We start from the raw sequence: 23,137 nt of genomic DNA, 5'->3' as shown, positions 1-23,137 counted from the left end.
GTTGTGCGGTGGAAATGGAAACTGTATACGGTCCATAAACTGCACAAATTTTATTGGCAGCATGAGATTCATTTTTGCCTTTATCGTAGTAGTACTGTAAAATATGGCGTATTTTCTCTTTATTTTGCTCCATGTTTGCGACGCTATAACTCACGAACGACTAAAAGCAAACAACAATTAATCAAACACGTGTTAGCACGTGAAAAGAGCTTTCCAAAAAGCTTTAGCGTGAACCGATGCGACGAATACAACTAGAACTTCGCGCTTGCAAAGACAAGCTTGCGAAAATACCGCAAGACTTTTCTGACCACCTTATAGCTTTTAATATGACGGTAGTTTTGCTTAAAGAGGTTTAGTCGTTCGTTATATAGACACTGACCGTACATCGATTTTTAAGACCGAAACTGAACCGAAACGTTTCAAAGGCCCAAGTGATAAACAAGCGATGACTTTTGAAAAATCCAGTATTTTTTTTAATAAAAAAGTTACATAAATTTCAATCAAATTAATTTCAGCCCACTTCAGTACGTAGAATTAATAAAAAAAATATGTTTTTAAGTGTAAATGCAGTGATTATTTTATTCTCATAAAGAAGTGCTCATCGCCGTTTTCACCTTTCGTGCTTTCACCTGGCCGTGCCGCCAGCCTATCGGTATAGAGCAGACTAGCAGCACGGAACGATTGCTCACTAGACACACTCGAAGGAGGAGCAGATGTATTTCAAAGGGAACGAGTTTTTGAACAAAAAATGCAGGCTTTGATAGTAGTGTTAAAACAATTTTACAAAAATTGAAAGTTTCTTAAAATTTTGAATAAAGACAATGTTATAAATTGAAAAATTAAATTTTTTTGTAAACGAAAAATTAAAAAAAGTAAACTTTAAAGTAAACATGTAAATTGCTCATTGATCGAGAATTTCACAGCATTGCTGATCGGAGGTGGCGAGTGGAAACTACTTGCGTTACGACCAGACAAATCTGGCCATCCTACAATCTGAAACAGACAAAACCCCTTATAAGTCTTTCGAAACACGAACTAAGGCATATAATATCTCTTATCACCGGCCACTGCCTTTTGGGCACTCACGCACGTCGGCTCGGGGTTCCTCAAAACGACCTGTGCAGATACTGCGAGGACGAAGATGAGGAAGTATCGAGCAGACATTTGCTGTGCAGTTGTCCCGGTCTAGCCAGAAGTCGACTCGCTCTTCTAGGCTCTCCAACAATTGACAATCTTTCAGTACTCTCGGACCTGAGAATCGAATCTCTCATCAAATTCTCGAAACGAATTAATATCTTTGACCAAAATCTACAATAAAAATCTCGGTTAGGTGGGGAAATCATTTAAAATAATGAGCTCTAGGGCAACACAACGGACCCAACTTGTGGTCTATGTGGCACTCCGATGCGGGGTCACCCTTAGACCAACCAAACCAACCAACCAACCAAACTTTTTTTGGCAAACATAAAAATTTTTACGAAATTGAACCGACACCTAACTGAATTTTTGTGGACAAGCATGACCAAGGCCAAGTCAAAGTTAAAGTTCAGTCCTTCTCTAGACGTTAATGTTTTAATTTATAAAAATTGGCGAAGATTTGTTATTTGATATTCTGCCTGCACTAGTCGCTAGAGTTTTTGTGTTGTATATTAATAAATAAATGAATAAACATCACCATATGCTAGATGGCCTCCGACTGTCTTGCGGGCTCCAGTCTAAGCCTGCTTTTGTGATATCTCCATGCGGTTTTCGCAGTGACTGACCGATCCATTTCCACTTTCGCCATCGGATTTCAACATGAACGGGTTTATGCTTCGTTAATGCCCAGTGCCCGGTGTTAGTGATGGTATCAGGCCAGAAAACGCGCATAATTTTGCAAATACTGCGATTGTTAAATACCAGGAGTGCTTATATATCACCCATTGTTGAGTTCCATGTCTCATACCCATACAGATTTTGCATTAGATTCCAAGATTTATATATGTGATGATCTTCATACTTTGTCCAAAAGTCCAAATACAGCGCGACACTTCGATATTCGACTGCGATGTCGGCTCTTGAGCCGCCATTTTTGTTGATGATGCTTCCGAGATAGCAGAACTCATCTCCTATTTTGAGTTTAGTGCTGTTTATCTGAAAGGTTTGCGAGCCCGCAATGTTGACAAATAAAATCTTTGTCTCCGCAATGTTGATTTTCAAGCCCATTTTCGCTGTGTATGTGAGTATTTGTGCGGTAGCAGACATACATATGTCGTCGATGTAGTCAAGATCTTCAAAATAGCCGCGCAGATTCCCGAATATATCTCTGTTAGCCAGGTTGAATAGGAGCACGCATCCCTGTCTTAGACCTGTCTGCCTTGAATGTCTCCGCTCAGGATGTTTGCAAATCTCACTCTGCAAATGGCATATATGTACCATTCTTTCATGATGATTTTTTCAGGTACTCTTCTACAGACAAGAGCTCTCCAGATCGCATCATTGTGAGTCTCAAAACCTTTTCAAAGTCGATGAAACCCATGAACTCAACAGACTGCTCTACGATCACTCTTAAGGTGACGCAAGAGCGACGTGACAGAAATCCGGCTTGTTCTTCCCTTAGGCCACACACCAGAGCGTCTGATAGTATGTTGATTATATGAGCCACGCAATGCCTCTTCAATTTTTGCATTCAGATAGATTGCCCTTTTTCGGTAAAAGTGTGACAAGACCTTCCTTTAGCCCACTGGGTATTTTTTCTAAATTCCAAATATCCTCTAGTAGGGGGAGTGTACAACGTGCATTCACCTCCCGATAGTCTTGAGAAGTTCTGGATCCATATTATCTAGTCTTGGCGCCGTTTTAGCTTTTAGTGCGCCAATAGCTTTTATTGTTTCGCTAAAATCAGGGCAGGTGGTCAGGATATCGAGTTTAACTCAGTGGCTTACGCATTCACATGACAGGATGGACTGCGATGATTTTGAAGGCAGCAGTTTCTTGTAATACCTCGCAAAAATCTGGTCTTTGAACATCGTTGTTTCGCTATTCTCATCCTTTAAGGGTTTTGTTGTTTGCAGCGATGTATTTATTAGACTACGCGCTGTATGGTACAGGTCGCCCGTGGGGAATGTCTCCGCAGCAGCCTGAGCTTTACTGGCTAAGTTGTCATCCCAGAATCTTTTGGCTGTTCTTGCACTTTTCTTGATATGTTTATCAATGTTACTATAACGTTACTATTAAGTTGACTTTTTACCGCTTTACGTTCCCTTATTAGGTTCCAGGTACCTAAAGGAAATAACCCTCTGTGCTTTTATGTACATTGCCATTGCTCTGGTCTATCCTGGCTGACGATTTGGTACCAACGCGTAACAATAAAGGCTATAAAACAATAGGGTATGCAGATGGCATTTCTGTAATAATTAAATGCAACCACGAAAGGATCAAAAAGGACTTAATGCAGGATGCCTTAAATAAACCTTGGAGTGGTGCAGAAAAGGAGGATTATCAATCAACCCTTCCAAAACCACTATTATTCCATTTCTAAATATTCCCACCCTGGGAATAAATGCAATAGACGTACCTATAAAGGAAGAGGGAAATAAAACTCACAAAAAAGGCAACGAAAATCCTTTGGACAAGAAAACAATTCTTGGATAAATCCTGGGGTCTGAACCCTAAAATGACCTTCTGGATCTACACCCAAATGGTATGACCTATGTACTATATGGGACTTTGGTATGGTGGGTTAAAAAAACCAAGCTACTGCTACATCAAAACTGTGTAAACTACAATGGCTGGCGTGTCTAAGCATAACAGGGGCCATAAGAACTACCACAACTGCTGGCATGGAAGCGCTTTTAAATTTACCACCGCTACATTTAGCAATACAAGAAGAAGCTCTTGTGCAAGCACTCTCTTTTCATATGAAAGAAAAACTTAAACCAGGAGATCTTACTGGGCAACTCAATATCTTGAACAGGCCTCAACATGCAGTATGCATAACCCAGGCGAATGACTACACGGAACCCGTACTCAATTTTCCCGTCTAGGGAAGAGTGGAACACTAATCCAACATGGCTAAATGATGACTCATAAAAATAGTGCAAAGATGGTTCCAAAACGGTCCAAGGAGTAGGAGCAGGAATAGTGGGGCCTAGAGCACACAAATCTCTAACACTAAGTACAGATACCACGATTATCCATGCAGAGCTCTTCGCCATAATAGAAACAGTGGAAATCATATCCAAAAGAGAGTTCGAGAAAGTAAAAATTAAAATACTTTCGGACAGCCAATCGGTTCTCAAAGCCTTGAATAGCTTCACATACAAGTCAAAAGTCCTAATAGAGTGTAGCAATGAACTCAACAAACTGACCACTCATAATCAGGTCTCTCTGATTTGGGTAACAGGATAAGACATTTATTTATTGGACCATTTTTCGGCTTTAAGAAAAATAATATAAAACAGGGAACCAAAAAAAGGGATGCAAACTAAAATCAGGGAACACTGGAACCGCACAAGCGGCCTTAATCACTCAAAAAAGTTTTTAAACTTCAATGCCAACAGACCAAAATCTGTCCCTAGATAAAAAGGGCCTCAGAATGACTCTGTGGAGCACTTACAGGTCACTTTGCCTGTAATAAACACTTTCACACAATAGGATTATCTACAATAGTACAAGATTATGCAGGTTCTGCTGTGATAAAGAGGAGCCTATGGAACACTTAATCACCAACTGTGAGGCATTAGGCCACAGGAGATACAGATCCTGGGATCGTACCTACTAGAGATTGAACACCTACTAAGGAGCTGGTTGGTTTCTTCGATTTCGTTCCTAAATAATTATAATTAAGTAATTAGGGGCGCACAATAGATCAATCTGGTCGCAGGGCATAAAGGCCTTAGCCTAACCCGTACAACTATTACCATTAGATTCCAGGTATTATTTCAAATCCAACACTTGGGTTTTATCATTCTGAAGCCTATATGGTATTCTACTGTCGCTAAAAATAGTTGCTCATCTCGTTGCCACTCATCCACCTGTGCGGTAGTTGCGGAAGTATTCGAGGCTAGTGCCGCCACAAACCTGACAGAAGCGCTACAAGTAGGTCGCGCTTGGCGACAAATAAAATTCTTTGCTTTAAATGCATATAACTTTAACTTGTTTATCGAGGACCTTTATTCCACTTAACTAACTACAGGAAAATATATATAACACAAGAACCCTCGGCTGTATTTCGGCATTGGATACAAGTGACAACAATCTATTCCAGTAATGTAAATCAGAGAGTATTCAATAAGCGTATCCTTAAAATTTAGGGGTGTCGTAGTCCCGTGAAACTTGCACTTATAAATTCTATGACTACATCTGTGTTTATTTCTTTACATTAAATATAATTATAAAACGATTATTTACACAATAAAAGCAATTATTAACAAATGCTGTCGGCCTGGCTATCAACTCAGTAACAATACATCTGTATTAGCTCGTAAAATTTGGTGGTTGGATATAATTTCCAGTACGCAGCTAATTGAAGGCCTTATCTCGCCAATAACAACGAATTTTGGCTCCCAGGGCGTTAATCGAGTATGCACCAATGACTTAACATATTCCCACAAAAAGTACGCCAAAGTGAGCCAGACGACAAATTAGTGACAGTTGGTTACGTCCACGTTACCGGAACGGTTTGGCAACGTAGTTTGGTAATTTACAGTTTCAAATGTTCTTTGTCAATTTTCAAGTTGGATTGCAATCATCTGCCCTATTTTTATTCGAATTAACTTGGAACTTTTGCTCAAAGTGACGTAGAAACGAATAAAAATTTTATAAAAAACGCATACCAAAATGGTAGATAAACTTCAAAACATTAGTTGAAAATGCAGTGTGTCAAATTGACCTAATAACAACTCATTTGTGATATAAAATGAGCGATGCTAGAGGATTAATTGTTGAAAAACTGATTAGTTGTGAAAACTAAAGTGACCCTGAAAAAATAAAACTACCTCTAAAGCCGCTTTGATTATTCAAAAACACAAGAAAAAAAATCAAAATATTGTATGAAGGCATTGTAGTACTGTATGTAGAGCAAATATGTGTGTATGTATGTATTAACAGATTTTTATCTCCGCTGCCCCCAAGCAAATACTACTAAACTGAATTTTAATGCGCATTTTAGTTTCAGCAGGAAAATAAGTAGGCTACAGCAGAGCATAGGATAGCACTTATACACAGGCACATTTTCGTATATACATATGTATGTATAATTCATAAGTGTAGATACATAATAAAATATGCAGTGCCAATATGTCGTAAGACAATAAAATTAAGCTAACCCCCTTACTTGTGCGAGTATGCACAGAAGCAAATGCATCCCTGTAAGAAATCCGCGCCTTCCCAGCTATTGCACTTCTAGTAGCTAAGGAGTTCTGATTTATATTGTGACCTCAAGATATCATCAGTATCAGAACTTGTCAAGCATTTTGCTGCAGCTCATACCGAAAGGCTCAAAAAAGTGCGTGTAGCGTAGTACACATAACAGAAGTGAAACTTTCAAGGCAGGCAAAGAAAGAGGGAGAGACCCGAGAGAGAATGAGAGAGAGTGAGAGAAAGAGAGAAAGAATATATATCTAAATAAATTCACAGCATTTGCAGAGAATACAAATAGACAAAATTTACAAAAAACGGAGAAGGGTCGACCGGTGTAGGTAAACGCCGGACACAGACCGTGGCAACAACGCGCACTACTCCGACCGTTTATCACTCGCACCCGTTTATCACCCGCAACAACGGCACAAATTATCGCAAGGCAATACCAATAAATTCGAGGCCGGAATGGATAGGATTTTATAGTACGCGCAAGCACTAGCCAGGAAATGGAAATAAGCGCCAAAATGTAGGCACCAAAAACAACGTCAAAAAAATTGGGACCAAAAACGCCCCAAACAGCAGGCGCCAAAAATATATTTCTTACAAGTTTGCACCAACAAACAAGTGCCAAAAAGTAGGCAGTGTTTTTTCTCACTAGAAATTAGCAACCACAAGGAAAAACTCAGGAAAAATAGCATAAAGTGTATCTAAGATATATATAGGTTATATCTTTTTTCTCTCCCGCGGAACGAAAATGCCCAACACGTTGCATGGCCTTGGAATTGTACTCTCCATTCCCGCTCGTCCATCGACGCCTAAGAAGTTTTACTTCAAAAAGCATACCAACCCAGAGGATTGCCAACTTGCCAACGGAGACTTTAACGAAAAAAACCAAATGATTTTGTTCCATATATTCTAACGGCTGGCAAGCAGATATAAGTTTCTGTCAGCTGTCTATGTATTTCATGTAAATACCGTCTCATTTAATAGAAAATTATTACTTGATAGTGTAAACTAGGTATAATAGAATCAAAAAATTATTAATTCTTGAAAAAGTTACCCTTTGGTGAACTTTAAACGACTAGGCCCACCGAAGATTTTATGTCCGCAGACATAAAATGATATAAAGCGTTTTTATTCAAAGCGATCACCTCTCGGTAGGTAATGGAAATGTTCTAGCGTAGTTAGTTTCTGCTGTGAAAAAGGCGTTCCTAAAAACCGTCTGTCATTGGGTGCTATTAACTGTAGAAACCTCCGTTTGAATGTCGACATCTAACGTATCTCAAAAATTTGGAGGAGATTATATATCTACACGTCATAGTCGAGCAATCGGCCGAATGGAGTTCGCCGCTTTACTTGCAGTTCATTGGTACGTTAGTCACTTTTTTATTACCTTCGGTTGGCACCCGTGTCTAGCCTTTGAAAAAGCCAGTCTGACAATGGTACCATAAGTGACGCATTCTCAACCAATGCTGGAGTTAGACAAGGCTGTCCCCTATCACCGCTTCTTGTTGCCATCGTTCTGAATGAGGACATGTGCCAAATCACCACGCGTTCCAGAGACATTACATGGCTTCTCACCAGGCAACTGGAGGAATTTGTTGACGATACTTGTCTGCTATCGCACAAGTTGACCGATACGCGAGTGAAGGCGGACAAACTAGCAACGCTGCCACACAAAGTCGGGCTGGAAGAAAACGTCACAAAAACTAAGTCATTAAGAATGAAGCACTCCAACAATAACCACGTAATGTTGTAGGTATGTCAAAGAAGTGAAATTCGTTGGTAGCTTTTGCTACTAGAGCTGCACTACAGCAGCGGATAACGGATCAGAGGAAGACGTCAACAACAAACTGAGCAAGGCAAGGGCTGTATTCGAGCGCTTATGGAAAATTCGCGTGACTAGTTGCGAAAACGATCACGCAGAAACCTCAGTGCTTTACCGAAAAATGCTTGAGATAATATGCAGAATATTCTGCCTGAACATAATAAGTAACGGAGAACTCTGGAGAAAAACGAACGAGGAGCCCATCTTACGTCATCAACATGCAGAAAATGGAGTTTCGTAGGCAACGCTCTTAGAAAATCGACCCACAGCGTCACATCCATCATTTTTCAACCTAAGAGAAGGAGCAGTGGCTGACCAAAGAACACCTGGAAAATACTAAGGTAATAGCATCTAGCCGCATACGTTGGAGAAGCCTTGTAGAGGCCCTATGCTCCTCAAAGGAGTAATCAGGAAAAAAAAATAATAATAAAAAAGAACGAATAACTTACGAAAGATTAATTGACCCCCGTTGCATCACTTTTTTTGGAGCAAATACGCACAAGCCATACACGTATCTATTGTAAAAGCTGGCGCAAAATTAATCACCCTATCAAACTATCATCTATTTACCAACAAACAAGCGGTGGAGCACGCAGAGATAAAAATAAAGATTTCCATCACTCAAATCACTTTTTATATTTAGTGAAAAAGGTATTCAAACAAAAAATTGGATAATTAATTTTATGCCAAGTAAAGTTTTTTATACAGCGCACCAGATTAGGTTAGGTTAGGTTGAAATGGTTGTCCATAGAGAGGGCACACTTGAACGAAAATCGAAAATTCACCCTTTGTGATACCATTGTAAAGGAGATTGGAAGGCTGGGAAAGAGGAAGGGAAGGAGGATTAGGAGGGGGGATTCGTATTTGGTGAAGTTAAGAAGAAAGTGCTGAGATGATTCCACCTCATCCTCCATGCAACTGACGCAAAAAGGATTCGAAATAATGCCGAGCCTCACAGCAATTATACCTGGCGGATAATGTCCTGCAAGGGCAGCCGCGAAATTCAAGAGCTGAGATTTTGTTAACCTCAGGAAAACACGCGCCTCTATACCACTCGAATGATTTCTCGAAAGATTTGGAGACCTTACAAGTTTGTTTGTTTGCCCAGCGTTAGCTGAGTTAACACGAAGCCCACCTCTCCAGAAGCAGATCGCAGGTAGTCAACGGGATCCCAATCCACTCGCTTCGCGGCGTAACTATCTCAAAAGTCCCATGTCTACCCAGTCAGGGGTCTGCCTCACAGGTTTCTGCTATGACGCTATGACCAGCTACTCAGATGAGTCTTATATCGAAGAATTCGGATGCAACCACAAGAGAAGTCAGGCATTCCCCCACCACCAGTTTCGAGTGCACCGTCATCGATCCCAGAGCACTGATTGCCGCTTGACTGTCGGACTAGAGTATAGTGCACTAATACGTATGAAATATTTTCTAAAAAATAAAAAAGAAAAATAAAGGGTTTCCCAATAACAGGTACTATTGGTGAATGGATTGCGCTATCGAGAGATGATCAACGATCTTTTATGGCCGGAATTGGATGGTATTGATCTGGACAATGTTTATTTTCAACAAGACGGCGCTACGTGCCACGCAAGCAACGAAACCACTCATCTTTTACGGGAAAAGTTTCCGGACCGTGTTATCTCTCGAAGAGGTGATCACAATTGGCCACCGAGATCTTATGATTTAACACCTTGTGACTTTTTTCTTTGGGGCCACGTGAAAGAGCACCTTGCTCGGTTATGTATAATTTCATGAAAAGGATATTGTCCTGTAAGCGTGGTCGTGGTGGTCATTTGCCTGATGTTATTTTCCACTATTAAAAACCCTTTAGTTTTGTAATATTAGACTCACTTTGAATCTTATTTTAGACCGGTTAGAAACTAGTCAGTAACTGGTTTGTCGTAAGATACAAAATATAGACATTTCTTTCTCTATTTAGCTAAGGCTTTCTCTACAGTGCATAGTTTACCCACATATATGTAAGTATATTTAGTATATGTATGTATGTGTGGATGTGCCACATCATATTTGCTGCTGACTATGACACCATTGCTACTGCTTTTGGCATTCTCGGAATAGCTGATGCTGTGCCTGTTTATAAAATTTACGCCATTGTTTGCCCAAGCGACCTGCATGCAGCCCACAAAAATGTCATCATCCGTTGTTGGTCACAACAACAAACGCATGCTTAGAACAATACAAATCAAGCGCATATATTTGCATGCATGAATGCACATTTGCATGACCCTCGAGGGGGGAATTAAGCAAGTAAAAAAAAAAGAAAAAAAATTAAAAGTTTCAAACAATGTATGAATACGTACATATACAGATAAGGGGGATTGGATTGTCTGTGGTGGCGCTTCATGTTTTGTGTTTTGTAAGTATGTAAGGTCAAACATCAGCAATGTTACTCATACTTCACGGTGTACCTGAATGCACTAACTCGGTTGACACGCCTTGATGCTTGCATGCATATCTAAATATAAATCGTGCATAGCTAAGTATAAATGGTTACATTCGTTTGAATGTGTATTTATAGATATGTTCGTGAAATTGGACTAAATTTAGTATACATATATGCCTGTATGTACGTATGTCGGTGTGCTGCTGTTCATATATAAGTAAATTTTATATTGCGGGTACTCGGCTAAATATAGAAATGCCAACCAACTCTTATTTGAGCCTCCTGTATTTTCGAATATTTTTTTATATTGTATATTTGTACCGTTATATTTAATACGTTCGCACTTTTATAACTTTAATCTGCATTTTTTTCATAGACTATGCCAGCCGAGGACAAAAAAAGTTTGGTGACAAATGCGAGGGTACATTGGAGTGTGGATTCCCCGGTTCGATTTGCGATGCAAAAAAGAAGTCCTGCCAATGCACCGAGGATTTACCAGTGACAAATCACATCGACAAATGCGGAAAAGGTTTGTGCTGCTTGTATGCTTCTTTATTTATTAAGTTTCTGTTTGCTTATTTGTTTGCATTTATTTATTTAATAACAAATACAATAACCATTGGTTACATTTCCAGTGCTTGACAATATGAGTACTTGCATAAGCAGATCACAAATGTAAAACCAGTGCAAATAATAAGTACAGGGTGGCGTAAAATTAATCACTCTATCGGAAGATTTATAATTTTTGTAAATGACACTTGAAAAATAGACAGCTGCGGTATGCAAGTAGATAAGCAATGAAGTGCATAAAGGCCCAAACAAAGATTTCTATCACTCAAAATCATTTTTTAATTAGTAAAAAAGTTATTCAAAAACAAAACTGGATGATTAATTTCGCGATCCCTCGTATGAAACACAAAAATTTGCGAAAGAATGGGACCATGCACTGAGCTGGTTTGGACAAATATTTGAAATTGTAAAACATGGCAAACATGTTTATGGATGGCTCGAAATTAGGCGGAAAAGTTGGTGAGGGAGTATTCTGCGAGGAGGGAGCTCCGAAAACACAAATTAGACTTTCGGACTACTGTAGTGTTTTAGTCGGACAATGCCTGACTTTTCTCTCGATTGCATCCGAATACTTTGATATTAAGCTCATTTGAATTTCCGGTCACAGCGATATAGAAAGAAACTGCTGAACTGGCCAGGCAGAGAACCCTGGAGACGGTTTCACCGCAAAATGAGAGGATTGGGATTCCCTTGAGAACCAGTAGGCTACTCCTGAAGAGATGGGCCTCGTGCAAACTCAGCTTGTGCTGGATTAGTGCGCAAACGTACAATGTCGCGGAATCCTTCTTGCCACAGGTAGAACGGCTGCGCTCGAATGAGCTACTAAAGCTAACAAAGCCGTAGCTGTCGAATTTGGTAGGTATCCTTACCGGGCATTGTCCGTTATGCGTCCATGCGTTGAGACTTGGGATTGCTTCAAATTCTTTCTGCAGAAGCTTTTTGGAGGGTGAGGTGTAAGGTGGAATCATCTCAGCACCTTCTTCTCAGCTGCCCTGCTCTCGCCGGGCAAAGATTTAAAAATCTGGGCTCTCACTTTTTTTTGCTACACCTGCGGCATTTAAATATTGCAGATCTGGTGAAATTCATCAGCAGTTTGAAGCGGCTACACGAACGTGGTTAGCCACTGTTGGTCGCCAACCTTTTATCCAAAGCCTCTTCTTCCTTCTTCCACCTATTTGGCTCTTTTCTTTCCCTAGTGCTATTTTGCGTAAATAAAAAATCATCTTCCTAATACACCTATTTTTTTAAGAATGGTAACATAAATGACATGTCAAATGTGTTCATAATTTACTTAAAGGTTTGACATTTACGAAATGGGACGCTATACGCTTGAACAAAATTGGGAAATATTGAAAACCTATTTCCAAAGTGGTGAGTCTTCTTCTTCTTTTCTGATTTTCACATCGGTGGCTACGTCAATAAGCAAAATTGTCGGATTTGGGGCTCAGAAAATCCACACGTTACTGTAGAGAAGCAAATGCATCCACAACGAGTCACTGTTTGGTGCGGTTTTTGGTCTGGCGGCATCATCGGGCCATTTTTTTCGAAAATGAGCGAGGAGCCGCGGTTACAGTAAATGGCGAGCGTTACCGTGACATTGTTTCCAAAAATTGAAGAGGGTGATATGGACGACATTTGGTTTCAACAGGACGGTGCAACTCGTCACACTGCCAAAGTTACTCTCAAACTTTTGGCTACCGTTTTTGTATTCCGAATAATCAGCCGAAATTCTGATATCAAATAGCCGCCCCGGAGCTGTGATTTAACCCCGTTGGACTATTTTATGTAGGGAGCCGCTAAGGAAAAATGCTATGCGAACCATCCAGAGACGATTGATGCTTTAAAACACGAAATCGAAGTTGCCATTCATGAAATTGGAGCCCAAAAAATCGAAAATGTGCTTAAAAATCGGGTTGATCGAATGGCATACTGTAAAGCCAGTCGTGGCAGTCATATGAACGATATTATTTTTCATTCATAAATGACAATGTTCAATCTTCAAAATTAAAAAAAAAAGTTTGAACAAATATGAATTAGTTCTTTTTTTATAGCCGATTCAAAAAGCAAATTTTACATGGCCCACCCTATAGTTGCTAAACATTTTGTAATGTACTGTATACTGATTTGTGATTGACGTATAGCTATTGCTCTCATCAAATCTGATCACCTAAAGTCTGCCGATTGCAAGCAAAAGCTGCTTTAACTCGCGAACTTAAGGGCTGGTTTAGACGAAGTTTAGGTTGCGAAGGGTGATAGATTACTAGGGTTGGCCAATCTGCTGTGGTGAAAAACGAAATTGGGCGAGTAACTTCCGCTGCCCCGTCAGCGGGTACCTCGCAGCAAAATTCTGCACGATGAATTTCCATTTATTCACACACTTGTTCAATCAGTCGTTGTTCAGATGGCAATGAAGTAATGTACGCGGAAACTGTGTGTATTTTTTTCGTATAGCACCAATACAACCTAAGTTTTTCCGTAAACAGAATGCTGTCATGACCTCGGTGACGTCAGCAATTTGCTGATTCATTCGAATTCGCTGAGAGCCGGTTAACGGTTTGGTCGTGGCCGCATTTTCTGAACTCTTTTTACTATGTAGAACGCTGGAATGGTTCATGCTGTAGTAACCGAGCAGAAACTAATGGGCCTACAGGCCGAAGAGTGGCAACTACCGTAAGCAAATCTAGCCTATGTCTTCCGATTGTATTACTAAGCAGTTGCTGTTCGGCGAATATCAAAAGGTATCTCGTTGCAGTCCCTGCTTTATCTACTGAGCCTTACTAGTCCACAACAATCAAATTGACACTGCGTAATTTAGTAACTTGGAGTTTGACCGTCCACATATTGATCAGGGTAGTTGTGTATTTCACAGGGCAGTAAGTTAAGCTACCTACAGAGAAAGAGCGAAAAGTGGTTTGTTCGGGCCAAATAATACCTTTTGTTTTAACTTTTTTTTCTCCTTTTGAAAGTGAGGCAGCTGACTGTTTCAGCCTGATATAATTTCTGATAAAATTTCGCATCAGAATGGAGCTACGTACCAGGAAAAGTCGTTAAGCAGATGTATTATTGCTGGCCTTTAATCTACTCAGCTATCTTAAAATCAATATGGACCTATGGCATACAACTCTGGGGCACTGCGGCTAACTCTAATATCGAAATATTCCAAAGATTCCAGTCAAAAGCCCTAAGAATAATTACACACGCACCATATTACATCACAAATGCCCAAATACGTCGTGATCTTAAATTTCCCAGATTAGCTGCAGTAATAAATAAGGTTGCCACATCTCACAATAAAAGACTTCAATCACACACAAGCCCTTTAACCGCAGAAGTGACTCTCAATCTCATCTCGTTTAACAGACTGAAGAGCGAGTCAACAATGGACTTGTGCTAATAAACAAAAGTTTAAGGAATAGTTGCACCACTGCACAGTGGTCCGGCGGCCGGACAAAATTCAATTTTTCAACATTTTTGAAATAAAAATATGATAATGCAGATGTTTTCTTAAATATTCAAGGTATATTTGCTGAAAATATTACTTAATTTAAAAAAATTTTCGTTGTAGTTTTTTGACTTTAAACATGAAATTGTATGCAAATCGTACTTCATACAAGAGTTTCATTCTCATGTCTGCAAATAAATATTACCATTTGATTGTTAACCAAATATTGAAAAAAAAACAAAGATAATTGAATATATTAACGGAAACAGTAATAATTCTCTTAAGTTGTGGTACAAAATCCAATTTTTTTTTTTTTTGAAATTTCAAAATTTTTCGAAAATTTTTTTTTTAAAGATCATTTTTTCGAGTGGTCCACACCGGTCCACTTGAAATCAACATGAAACCTGTTCTCAAACATCTCAAACTGAAACCTGTTGCGCAAAGTTGCGCTAATTAAAAATAATGTAGCTTTTGTGCATTTACCCACAGACAAAACGTTACATATGGCTTATGCAATTTTGTGTAAAAGACAGAAAAAGACATCACAGACCCCATCAGCATTAAGAGACAACTAAAAAAACAATGACAGATTTATTAAATGCTTTGCTTTGTTCATCAGATGTAGTTATAATTACAAAAACTAGGGTTCCGAAAAACAAGCCAAAACCATTTTCAAAAATTTGAAAAATGATCCAGCCTCAGAAAACAGCTCATCAGAAACCGAGTATTCTGAATCATAAAAAAAAATTAAAAATGAAAAACAAAAAAACAACTAAATATCCAAAAAAATTTAAAAACTAAAACAAACAAAAAATTTTAAAATTAAAAAAAAATTAAAAAAAATTAAAAATAAAAAAAAATTTTAAAATTAAAAAAAAAAAAATAAAAAATAAAAAAAATCTAAAACCAAAAAAAAAATGAGGAGAGAATAACCTTACCGTAAACCTCCACGTGGTACTCTCTGGGGTCGTGAAAAATGTAAAAATGAACTCATCAGCTAATTACGGAAGTAAAATGTATTTATGAATTTAAAATTTGCTAAAACTAACGTCAGGTTCGTCATCACTGATCCTTAAAAAACCTAAATATATGTTTTCAGCTTAATTAAATGAGTTTTTGAATTTTGTCCGCCAACGCCTTCTGGTCGGACCACTGTGCACTGGGTGTTTTCCATATATGTCTAATAAAATGTCTTAGTTTTAAGTCTTGGTTTAGGATTAAAAAAAATTGCTGATCGCGGATTTTCTCGAAATGGCAACTTAATTTGTCTCTAAAAAAAGTTCCAAACATGAAATAGCTTTAGTATTGATTAAACCCATGTGAACTAATAACGGCCAATAGCTTATGGATCTGTGTTCAGAGGTAATACAAATATGATATCTCAATACCCTAAAATTGCCTTTATTCAAATGCACTTACCAACTACTCTTCTCACCAATTCAAACGTATTCCATTTTAGAGGCTGCTGTGAATGAGACCTGTTTCTTCAATGAACAATGCGAGGTGAGACATTATCAGACCGAATGTCGTGATGGCCGATGTGCTTGCCGTTATGAAATGACACCCTTTTGGGGTAAAGATGGTACAGTAGAGTGCAAAGGTAACTACTCAAATGACTTTGTGAATCAGCTTAATTGCGTATTTAATTCATATTTCTTCCAAAAAACTAGGGCGTGGCGATAAACGTGGACCGGAAACTTACATCGATCCAGCAATGATTGGCGTACTGGTAGGAATGGCATTGATGTTTATTATAATTTGTGTCGTCCTTCGATTATTTAGCCAGTGAGTAATATTTGCCATTTTCAATACCTTAACAATTTTTGAATTAATGTCCTTTTTTTAAAAAGAATTTTTGGCGTTGTTAATAACATAATTTTATTTGTTTTGCTTATTGCAATACCAATCACCAGCACCGAGAGCGATTATGCCAATTTTCCGGTTGGAAGCATAAATGTTAAAAGTTTTGTTAGATGTATGTATGTACACCTTACAAACAAAAAAAAAAACATAAAATATAACAGAAAAAAGAAAAAAAGAAAGAAAAAAACAGGCACGTCTGCAGGAAATGTAACGCATTAGGAATTGAGGTAGTGGCAATAGCAGTTTGTTTATTATCTGTTAGCACCATGCTGAGGAAAGCTCCATAAGACGTAGGCGTGACATAAATGCTTACAATTATTTATTATATTATTAAATAAGGGTTACTTTTTATATTCGTTAAATAAAAAAAAAATTAAGGTGAATAGGTGATTGGCCTATCGCACCCGATTCTAGTGCTGAGGCTGCCAGCTGATCCTCCAGACAGGTATCCAGTTATACTGGATAGGCCTTATGTTCCACACTGGAACTCTAGGAATTTACCATGATGACTTTTTATATAGCTGAATAGCCTAAATAACAAAAGAAACAACATTACAAAAAATCGATTTGAATGCATTCCGCCTTGCTACTGGAAATAATTACATTCCAACCCAACTGAATAAACTGGCTCACATATATTTTGTGTTAGCAATAGAGTTTTCGCAATTCTCTTCATTCTTTTTTTCAACTTTTGTATGAAAGTCGTATACTCCTATATAGGGTCTTTCAATAGAGATGCTCGGTTTGCTAAACAAAGTAATACGTGAGATATAAAAACTACTCAAGTATTTGAAGTAAAAAAAAGTAATAATTTTAACGAGGCTAGAATATAGGTACTCGTACCTTTATTCAAGTGCCCGTTGCAGCCTTACCTTTTGACATGTATTCAAAGAGTCCCATTTCGATAGACTTTGTTGCATGAGTTCAGCTGGAATTTGCTGATTGGCGTTCGTTGTATTTACTTTGAGGGCACCGGTTTCGTTTGGCTTATTCAAATATACCTGTTGTTGTTTTTTTATTGTTGTAATATCATAACATTCTCCATAAACGTTTGGGGAATGCTGCTGCACTGACAGTCGTCGGTGGGATATAAATCCGGATTGTTCCGGTAGTGTCATAGAATGACTGTCGTTGGAAGACGAGCGGATCGAGACGAGATCGGAGACGAGCGCCGTCACTAGTTTTTTTTACACTTTTTTGGAAATTTATTTGTGATTACCTGCAGAAGCAGAAGCATTGGCATTCTTATCTTTCAAAAATCCTTACAAATAATAGCATCAACCAAATATGGGCCAAATCGAAATATGAAATTAAAAGAAAGTGGATCTATAGATAGGTTTGTGGCTTCAGTCGGCAGTAGAAATAAGTGCAAATATTGAATGTTTCAATACAAGCGGATTTTTTCAGATGAATACGCAATTTTTTTTGCATTTCTAATTAAAAAAAAACTACATTTCTAAATAGTCTGGGCTGAAACCATAGATGCCCTAAGTATAGGTGCCAGGGTCGTTTTAAAAGTCTTAGCAAAATCTGGGAGATGACACCTAATGGCGCACGTTGAGTTATGTTTTGTTAGTAGCATATCTTGGAAGAACATACACCGAGTTTTAGCCAGATCGGTCTATTGAGTGATTTTCCTTTTCCATTACGACAGCGCATCAGCTTACGTCCCAGCAGATGTGGGCAGATGTGGTGGCAAAATTAATGGAAATAGGGTGCCAACTCGTTTCACATCACCCTATTCTCCAGACTTCGCTCCCGCAGACACTTCGGACTGCTATTTGTTCCCCAATTTGAAGAAATGGCTGGCGGGAAGAAGATTTTATTCAAACGAAGAGTTGATTGCAGAAACTAATCGCTATTTTTCATACTTGAACAAATCGTATTATTCGGAAGGGATCAACAAATAAGAATAACAGGGGACGAAGCTTATAAGCCTAAAAGAAGACTATGTCGAAAAATATAAAAGTTTTACACCAAATAATTAAGTAGTTTTTACTTTTGCACGGACTTTTTAAACGAGCCTCGTACCTTAAAAATTAAAAAAAAAGTTCAGTTCATTTGCTTTTGAGCGAATTTCCGAGTCATTTTCAAAAATTTAGCTTTTGGAAAAAGCCGTGATGGAAAGTTAAAGAATGAATACGAATTCGAATTGAAAGCAAGGCTGTAAAACATATTTATTTGTTGAAAAAAAATCGAGTTTATGACCAAACACATGTCGTCCCCACGACAGTCGGTTATACGTTACCGCAACGACTCCGAATTTATATGCGGCCAAGGAATACCACTCCCGTATATATGTGGGATATTTATTACAATAACAACAACAACAGCCACCTCAAGATCAAGGCGTGAAACAGAAGTTCCGAAGCAATATTCTCGCAATTTAAGCAACAGAGATGCCAAAGTTTTATGAATTCTGCGAAATACATTGCATAAGGGTTTCAATCAGGGATGGCAAATGGCAAAGAAGTGACATTGTGTTTTAGTTTTTTTTTTATATCACTAACACAATTTTAGTTTTTTCGTAAATAAGCCGCTTCATTCCCCAGTTATGTCAGCCCCTCAGCGGATTCTGTCAAGTTCACTGAGAGCCGGATAATGGTCTGTTATTGGCCACAACTTCTCAATTTTTTTTTACCATGGGTTTTCATCATCTCGGGTTTCAAAGTTGTACGTGTGTTAGTCAATTTATAGGACCATTTACCTTGAATTTGCCGAATAGTTTCTTTAAAATGAAATTTAATAATTGCACAGGTTGATCAATCTTCTATAGCGATTTGCACTATACTCTGGCGAAATTCTTTAAAAATGTCCAAAAAGTTTCGAACGCCTCTTTTGAAAGACCCTTTGTATAAAAACTGAATTTTTCAAACCCTTAACTGCATCCGTGAGTTTGAAATTGTTTCGAATATTAGGCTTAGCATTTAAATTTGTTAAATAATATTATTCATGGAATTTAGACTTTTTCAAAGCTTAGATTATTAAACGCTTTTAATTTGAAGAGCTGCTTTATTGAAAATAAATTCAATAAAAACTGTTCAGGCCCACATACAAGCAAGCAATCAGTTGTTTAACAAATTAGACCATAGTCGACCTCTCTTCTCATATCAATTATAGTCAGCAGTCATGCTTTTGCATCTGTTCTTAGAAAGAGACAGACAATTTCTAGCTTTTGGATTTGTAAAAGGATTCAAATGTAAACTCATTGGCCAGAACATCGATTACTAAAAAAATTAGTTATCCTTCGTCTTTTGTCGGTTTTCACGAACTATTCCTAGAATAATCTGCCGTAAATTCCCTTATTCGTATGTCTCGGACGCCGTAAATGGATTATTAATGAATCAGTATTGTTTTTTGCTTTTGGTGGAGCTTCTTATTGTCATAAGTGTTTGTTACATCATATCTTACTAAATTAACAATTATTAAAGTAATAGAAGAAAACTTGGATTTTTCAAAAAAAAAAAGAAAAAAAAAATCAATAACTGAGTATGGGCGTAGCGGATAAAAGATTTCAAATTTTAGATTGTTTTATACTTTTGCTCAAATTTTTTTTTTAATTTCTATAAATCTGTCAATAGCCACGCTAATAATATGCTTTTATAAAGGGTGATCAATTTAGAGGTATCGGATTTTAAATTGAAAAAAAATCAACGAAAATTCAAATTGATTGGCCAATCTTTATTATTTTTGGTTAGAACCAATAATCCAACTGCACCGTAATTCGACCATCCGTAGCTCGTGACTCAATTTAGCAGTGCTGGCGCCCAACGCCTCAATCGAAGATGGTTGTGTGTGCGAGTGTCTTGTCTTAAGGGGAGCTTCTAGTCCAAAGGCCCGAAAATGTGGGTAATTTCATGATTTTTTTTTTGAGAGTACATACGTATTTTTTTAAACAACTTTTGTGGCATTTATTTGTCTATATTTAAAAAGTTTATAAAAAATTTTCGAGTAAAAATAATACAAAATGGCAACTCCATCCCTCACTGACGACGGTCGAACGCGGCGTACCCTGCCAAGTTATATGAAACGAAAGAACCAAAAAAAAAATCTTAAAGTAGATAAAATGTGGGGGGCCTTATGAATTTCCGATTTTTAAAAACCCCATTTAAAAAATATGGGGACCCTTTGAAAAAAACACCTTTTTTGCCTCTTTTTATTTGTTTTAACGATAAAAAAAAACAATACTAAAAAAATTTTTCACAAAAAACACTTCCTGACGGTTCCCTAAATTGAATAAGCTTTAATTTGAGCTGCCAAACGTCGAAATCGGTGTAGTCGTTGAAGCGGAATCGCGCACCGCGCGCAAAAAAAAAGGTGTTTCGAGAAAAACGCGTTTAAAGGCTCCAAACGCGCGCTTCTACCTGTTTTTCAGCCGACGCGCTCTCTAGTCTATACGCTATAACTTGTAAAATCAATTAGATAGGGAAATATCCTTCTGCCCACACATTTTTAAGACCTTAAGGATGAAAATAAAGCATTACAAAAAAATAAGTTTTTTTGCTCGATTTTGACTAGAACCTTCCCTTAAACAAACCTAACCTAACCGAAGCTACCTTTGTGTATTGTCGGATACAGCACAAAATATTGGCACATTGTTAGAGTCGGTCATCCTACACAAACAACGAGTGTTCGGAACTATTTTTCTGCTTTTGAAATAATTGGTTTTTCGTTTTAAAAATTATATATTTTTCAATTTTAAGATTGAATTTTTTCATTGAAAAAAAAAAAACAAAATGAAAATAAAAAAGGGTTAAATCAATGTCATGTCAAATAAGCATCTAGAAAAACTCAATTTCCAATACTTATTTCGGTTTTAGAATACACTTTGAATTTATCTATGAAATAATTGGACCTATGTATAGTGATTCACTTACGACCTATTTTCCTATACTTCAATTCAAACTCTAATCAGAGCATTTTCTAAAATCTAGTTTCGTCTACGCCCATACAAATTAGTTGTTTAAGGTCCTACAATAACAATTTTAAACTAAACATGTAGGCTTTGTGCGAATTGCATAAATAGTTTGTGAACACAAATCATCGCAAAATTTTTATTTGAACACAAAGCTAACAAAGCGAACGATTTATTCATAATTATATAAACGCAATTGCTTTGAATTTATTTCTATTAAAAAATGTGTGTATGTAAATTGTGTTAATAAACCACACTCATAATATAATTTGCTTGAATTTCGTTGATCGAGCTCGTTTTTGTTCCTATTTCTTTTGTTCGTTCTCTTTTTATATTTGTATTATTACGCCGCTCCATTTCAACACCCCTACGTTCCGTTGTCATCGTTACCAACACTTGTTGTTGTTGCTATTAATTACACAAAATACGCCAATAACTAAAATTTACTCAGGGCACGTTGGCGTGAAAACCGGACTATTTTCAACACACCAAATCCACGTCTCATGAATGTATCGCTTTTGCGTGATAGCAAACTCTTGCACGGCCAGGAGCGACGCGGCTCGCGAATGTCGGTGCGAGCACCGTCGCGCCAGCCGAGCATGGCTTCGCTACGTCCGCATTCGCCGAATCCGTCGTTAGGTAAGACAGGTTTGTATCCAAAATAAAAGTGAAACATACAAATAACAATAAAATCGAAATCTAAATCAAAATGGTTACTTTAAATCAATATTTAATTAAACGTCTTTCCCTAATACCTTTTTTTTTGTTTGTTTTTGTAATGAACGACAATTACAACTCTTAAAAACTTAAACTACGTGCATATGTATATGTTTATGTATACTTTGTATGTATCTTCTTAAGAAAATGTTATAAATACAAGAACAATTTCCAGGATATTCACAAAGTCTTGTGCTGTGCTTGTGAGTCTATTTGACGAGTAGACTTGAAGGGGAACAATAAAAGAGCAATTTGAGTATAAAAACAAAACAGTGCATGATTTTCAAGAGTATCGATACTAACTAGGCGCATTCATTAAAGGTGGTGGCACTAGGCCAACAATACTGTTCTGTACGTTTCATTGTCAAAGCAAAGTATTGAGAAACTAGAAAACAAATAATGAATTCGACTTGTTTCATTTTGAGCTGACAGCTACATGTACACGGCGAAAGAAAAAAAACAACTCAGCTGATTTACCAACACCACCTTTAATAGATTCGTCTGAAAAGTACTCAAAGTACTTAGTACTTGACTTAAATTGAAAATTTTTTTACTCAATATGAATTCATAGTATTCGATGTAAGCCCCGAATAAGTATTATACCAGGTGGCGTAAAATTAATCACCCGAACGGAAGTTATCATACTTGACACTTGTGAAGTAGACACATGCAGTTTACAAACAGAAAAACAATTGAGCGGTGTAAAGGTCAAAATAAAGATTTCCATCATTCAAAATATTTTTTTGTTTTCGTAAAAAAGTAATTCAAAAACAAAATGGACTAATAGTCTTCAGTGGTTACTCACAGTACTCATAAGAAGTGAATACTGTAAGTGCATAAGTATTAAAGCGATAGTAATGCTGCTTAATTGATTACGTTTTGAGTACTTTGCTTTCCAAATTGAAGGCCGTAGAAACATTGAAAATCAGCTCGTTTTAAAATGCAATCAAACTTCTATGAGTCGAGTCACATTATCCAATGAAACTGTTCGACCGATGGGGACTTCGAGTTATTGAATATTATTATGTTTTTTTTTTTTTTTAACTGCAAACA

General features: G+C 37.6%; 1 protein-coding gene across 8 annotated transcripts in view; it reads left to right on the top strand.

Moving 5' to 3' along the window:
• LOC129236232 (uncharacterized) overlaps positions 1-23,137 on the top strand; it is a 58,906-nt gene that overhangs the window by 18,512 nt on the left and 17,257 nt on the right. For 4 of the 8 annotated variants that reach the window (XR_008581637.1, XR_008581635.1, XR_008581636.1 and 1 more), the window contains exons 3-6: positions 10,954-11,106; positions 16,049-16,189; positions 16,260-16,374; positions 21,819-22,015. Coding sequence is in view for 4 of the 8 variants with exons in the window: in XM_054870490.1 (XP_054726465.1) it covers positions 10,954-11,106; positions 16,049-16,189; positions 16,260-16,374; positions 21,819-22,015 (606 nt within the window). In the remaining 4 variants the exon portion in view is untranslated. The remainder of the gene's footprint in view (positions 1-10,953; positions 11,107-16,048; positions 16,190-16,259; positions 16,375-21,818; positions 22,016-23,137) is intronic. The other 4 variants (XR_008581638.1, XM_054870491.1, XM_054870492.1 and 1 more) reach the window with 2 other exon arrangements.

This window comes from Anastrepha obliqua, chromosome 1, assembly GCF_027943255.1.
Source record: "Anastrepha obliqua isolate idAnaObli1 chromosome 1, idAnaObli1_1.0, whole genome shotgun sequence".
NCBI lineage: Eukaryota > Metazoa > Arthropoda > Insecta > Diptera > Tephritidae > Anastrepha > Anastrepha obliqua.
This window is presented reverse-complemented; position numbering and strand designations above follow the sequence as displayed.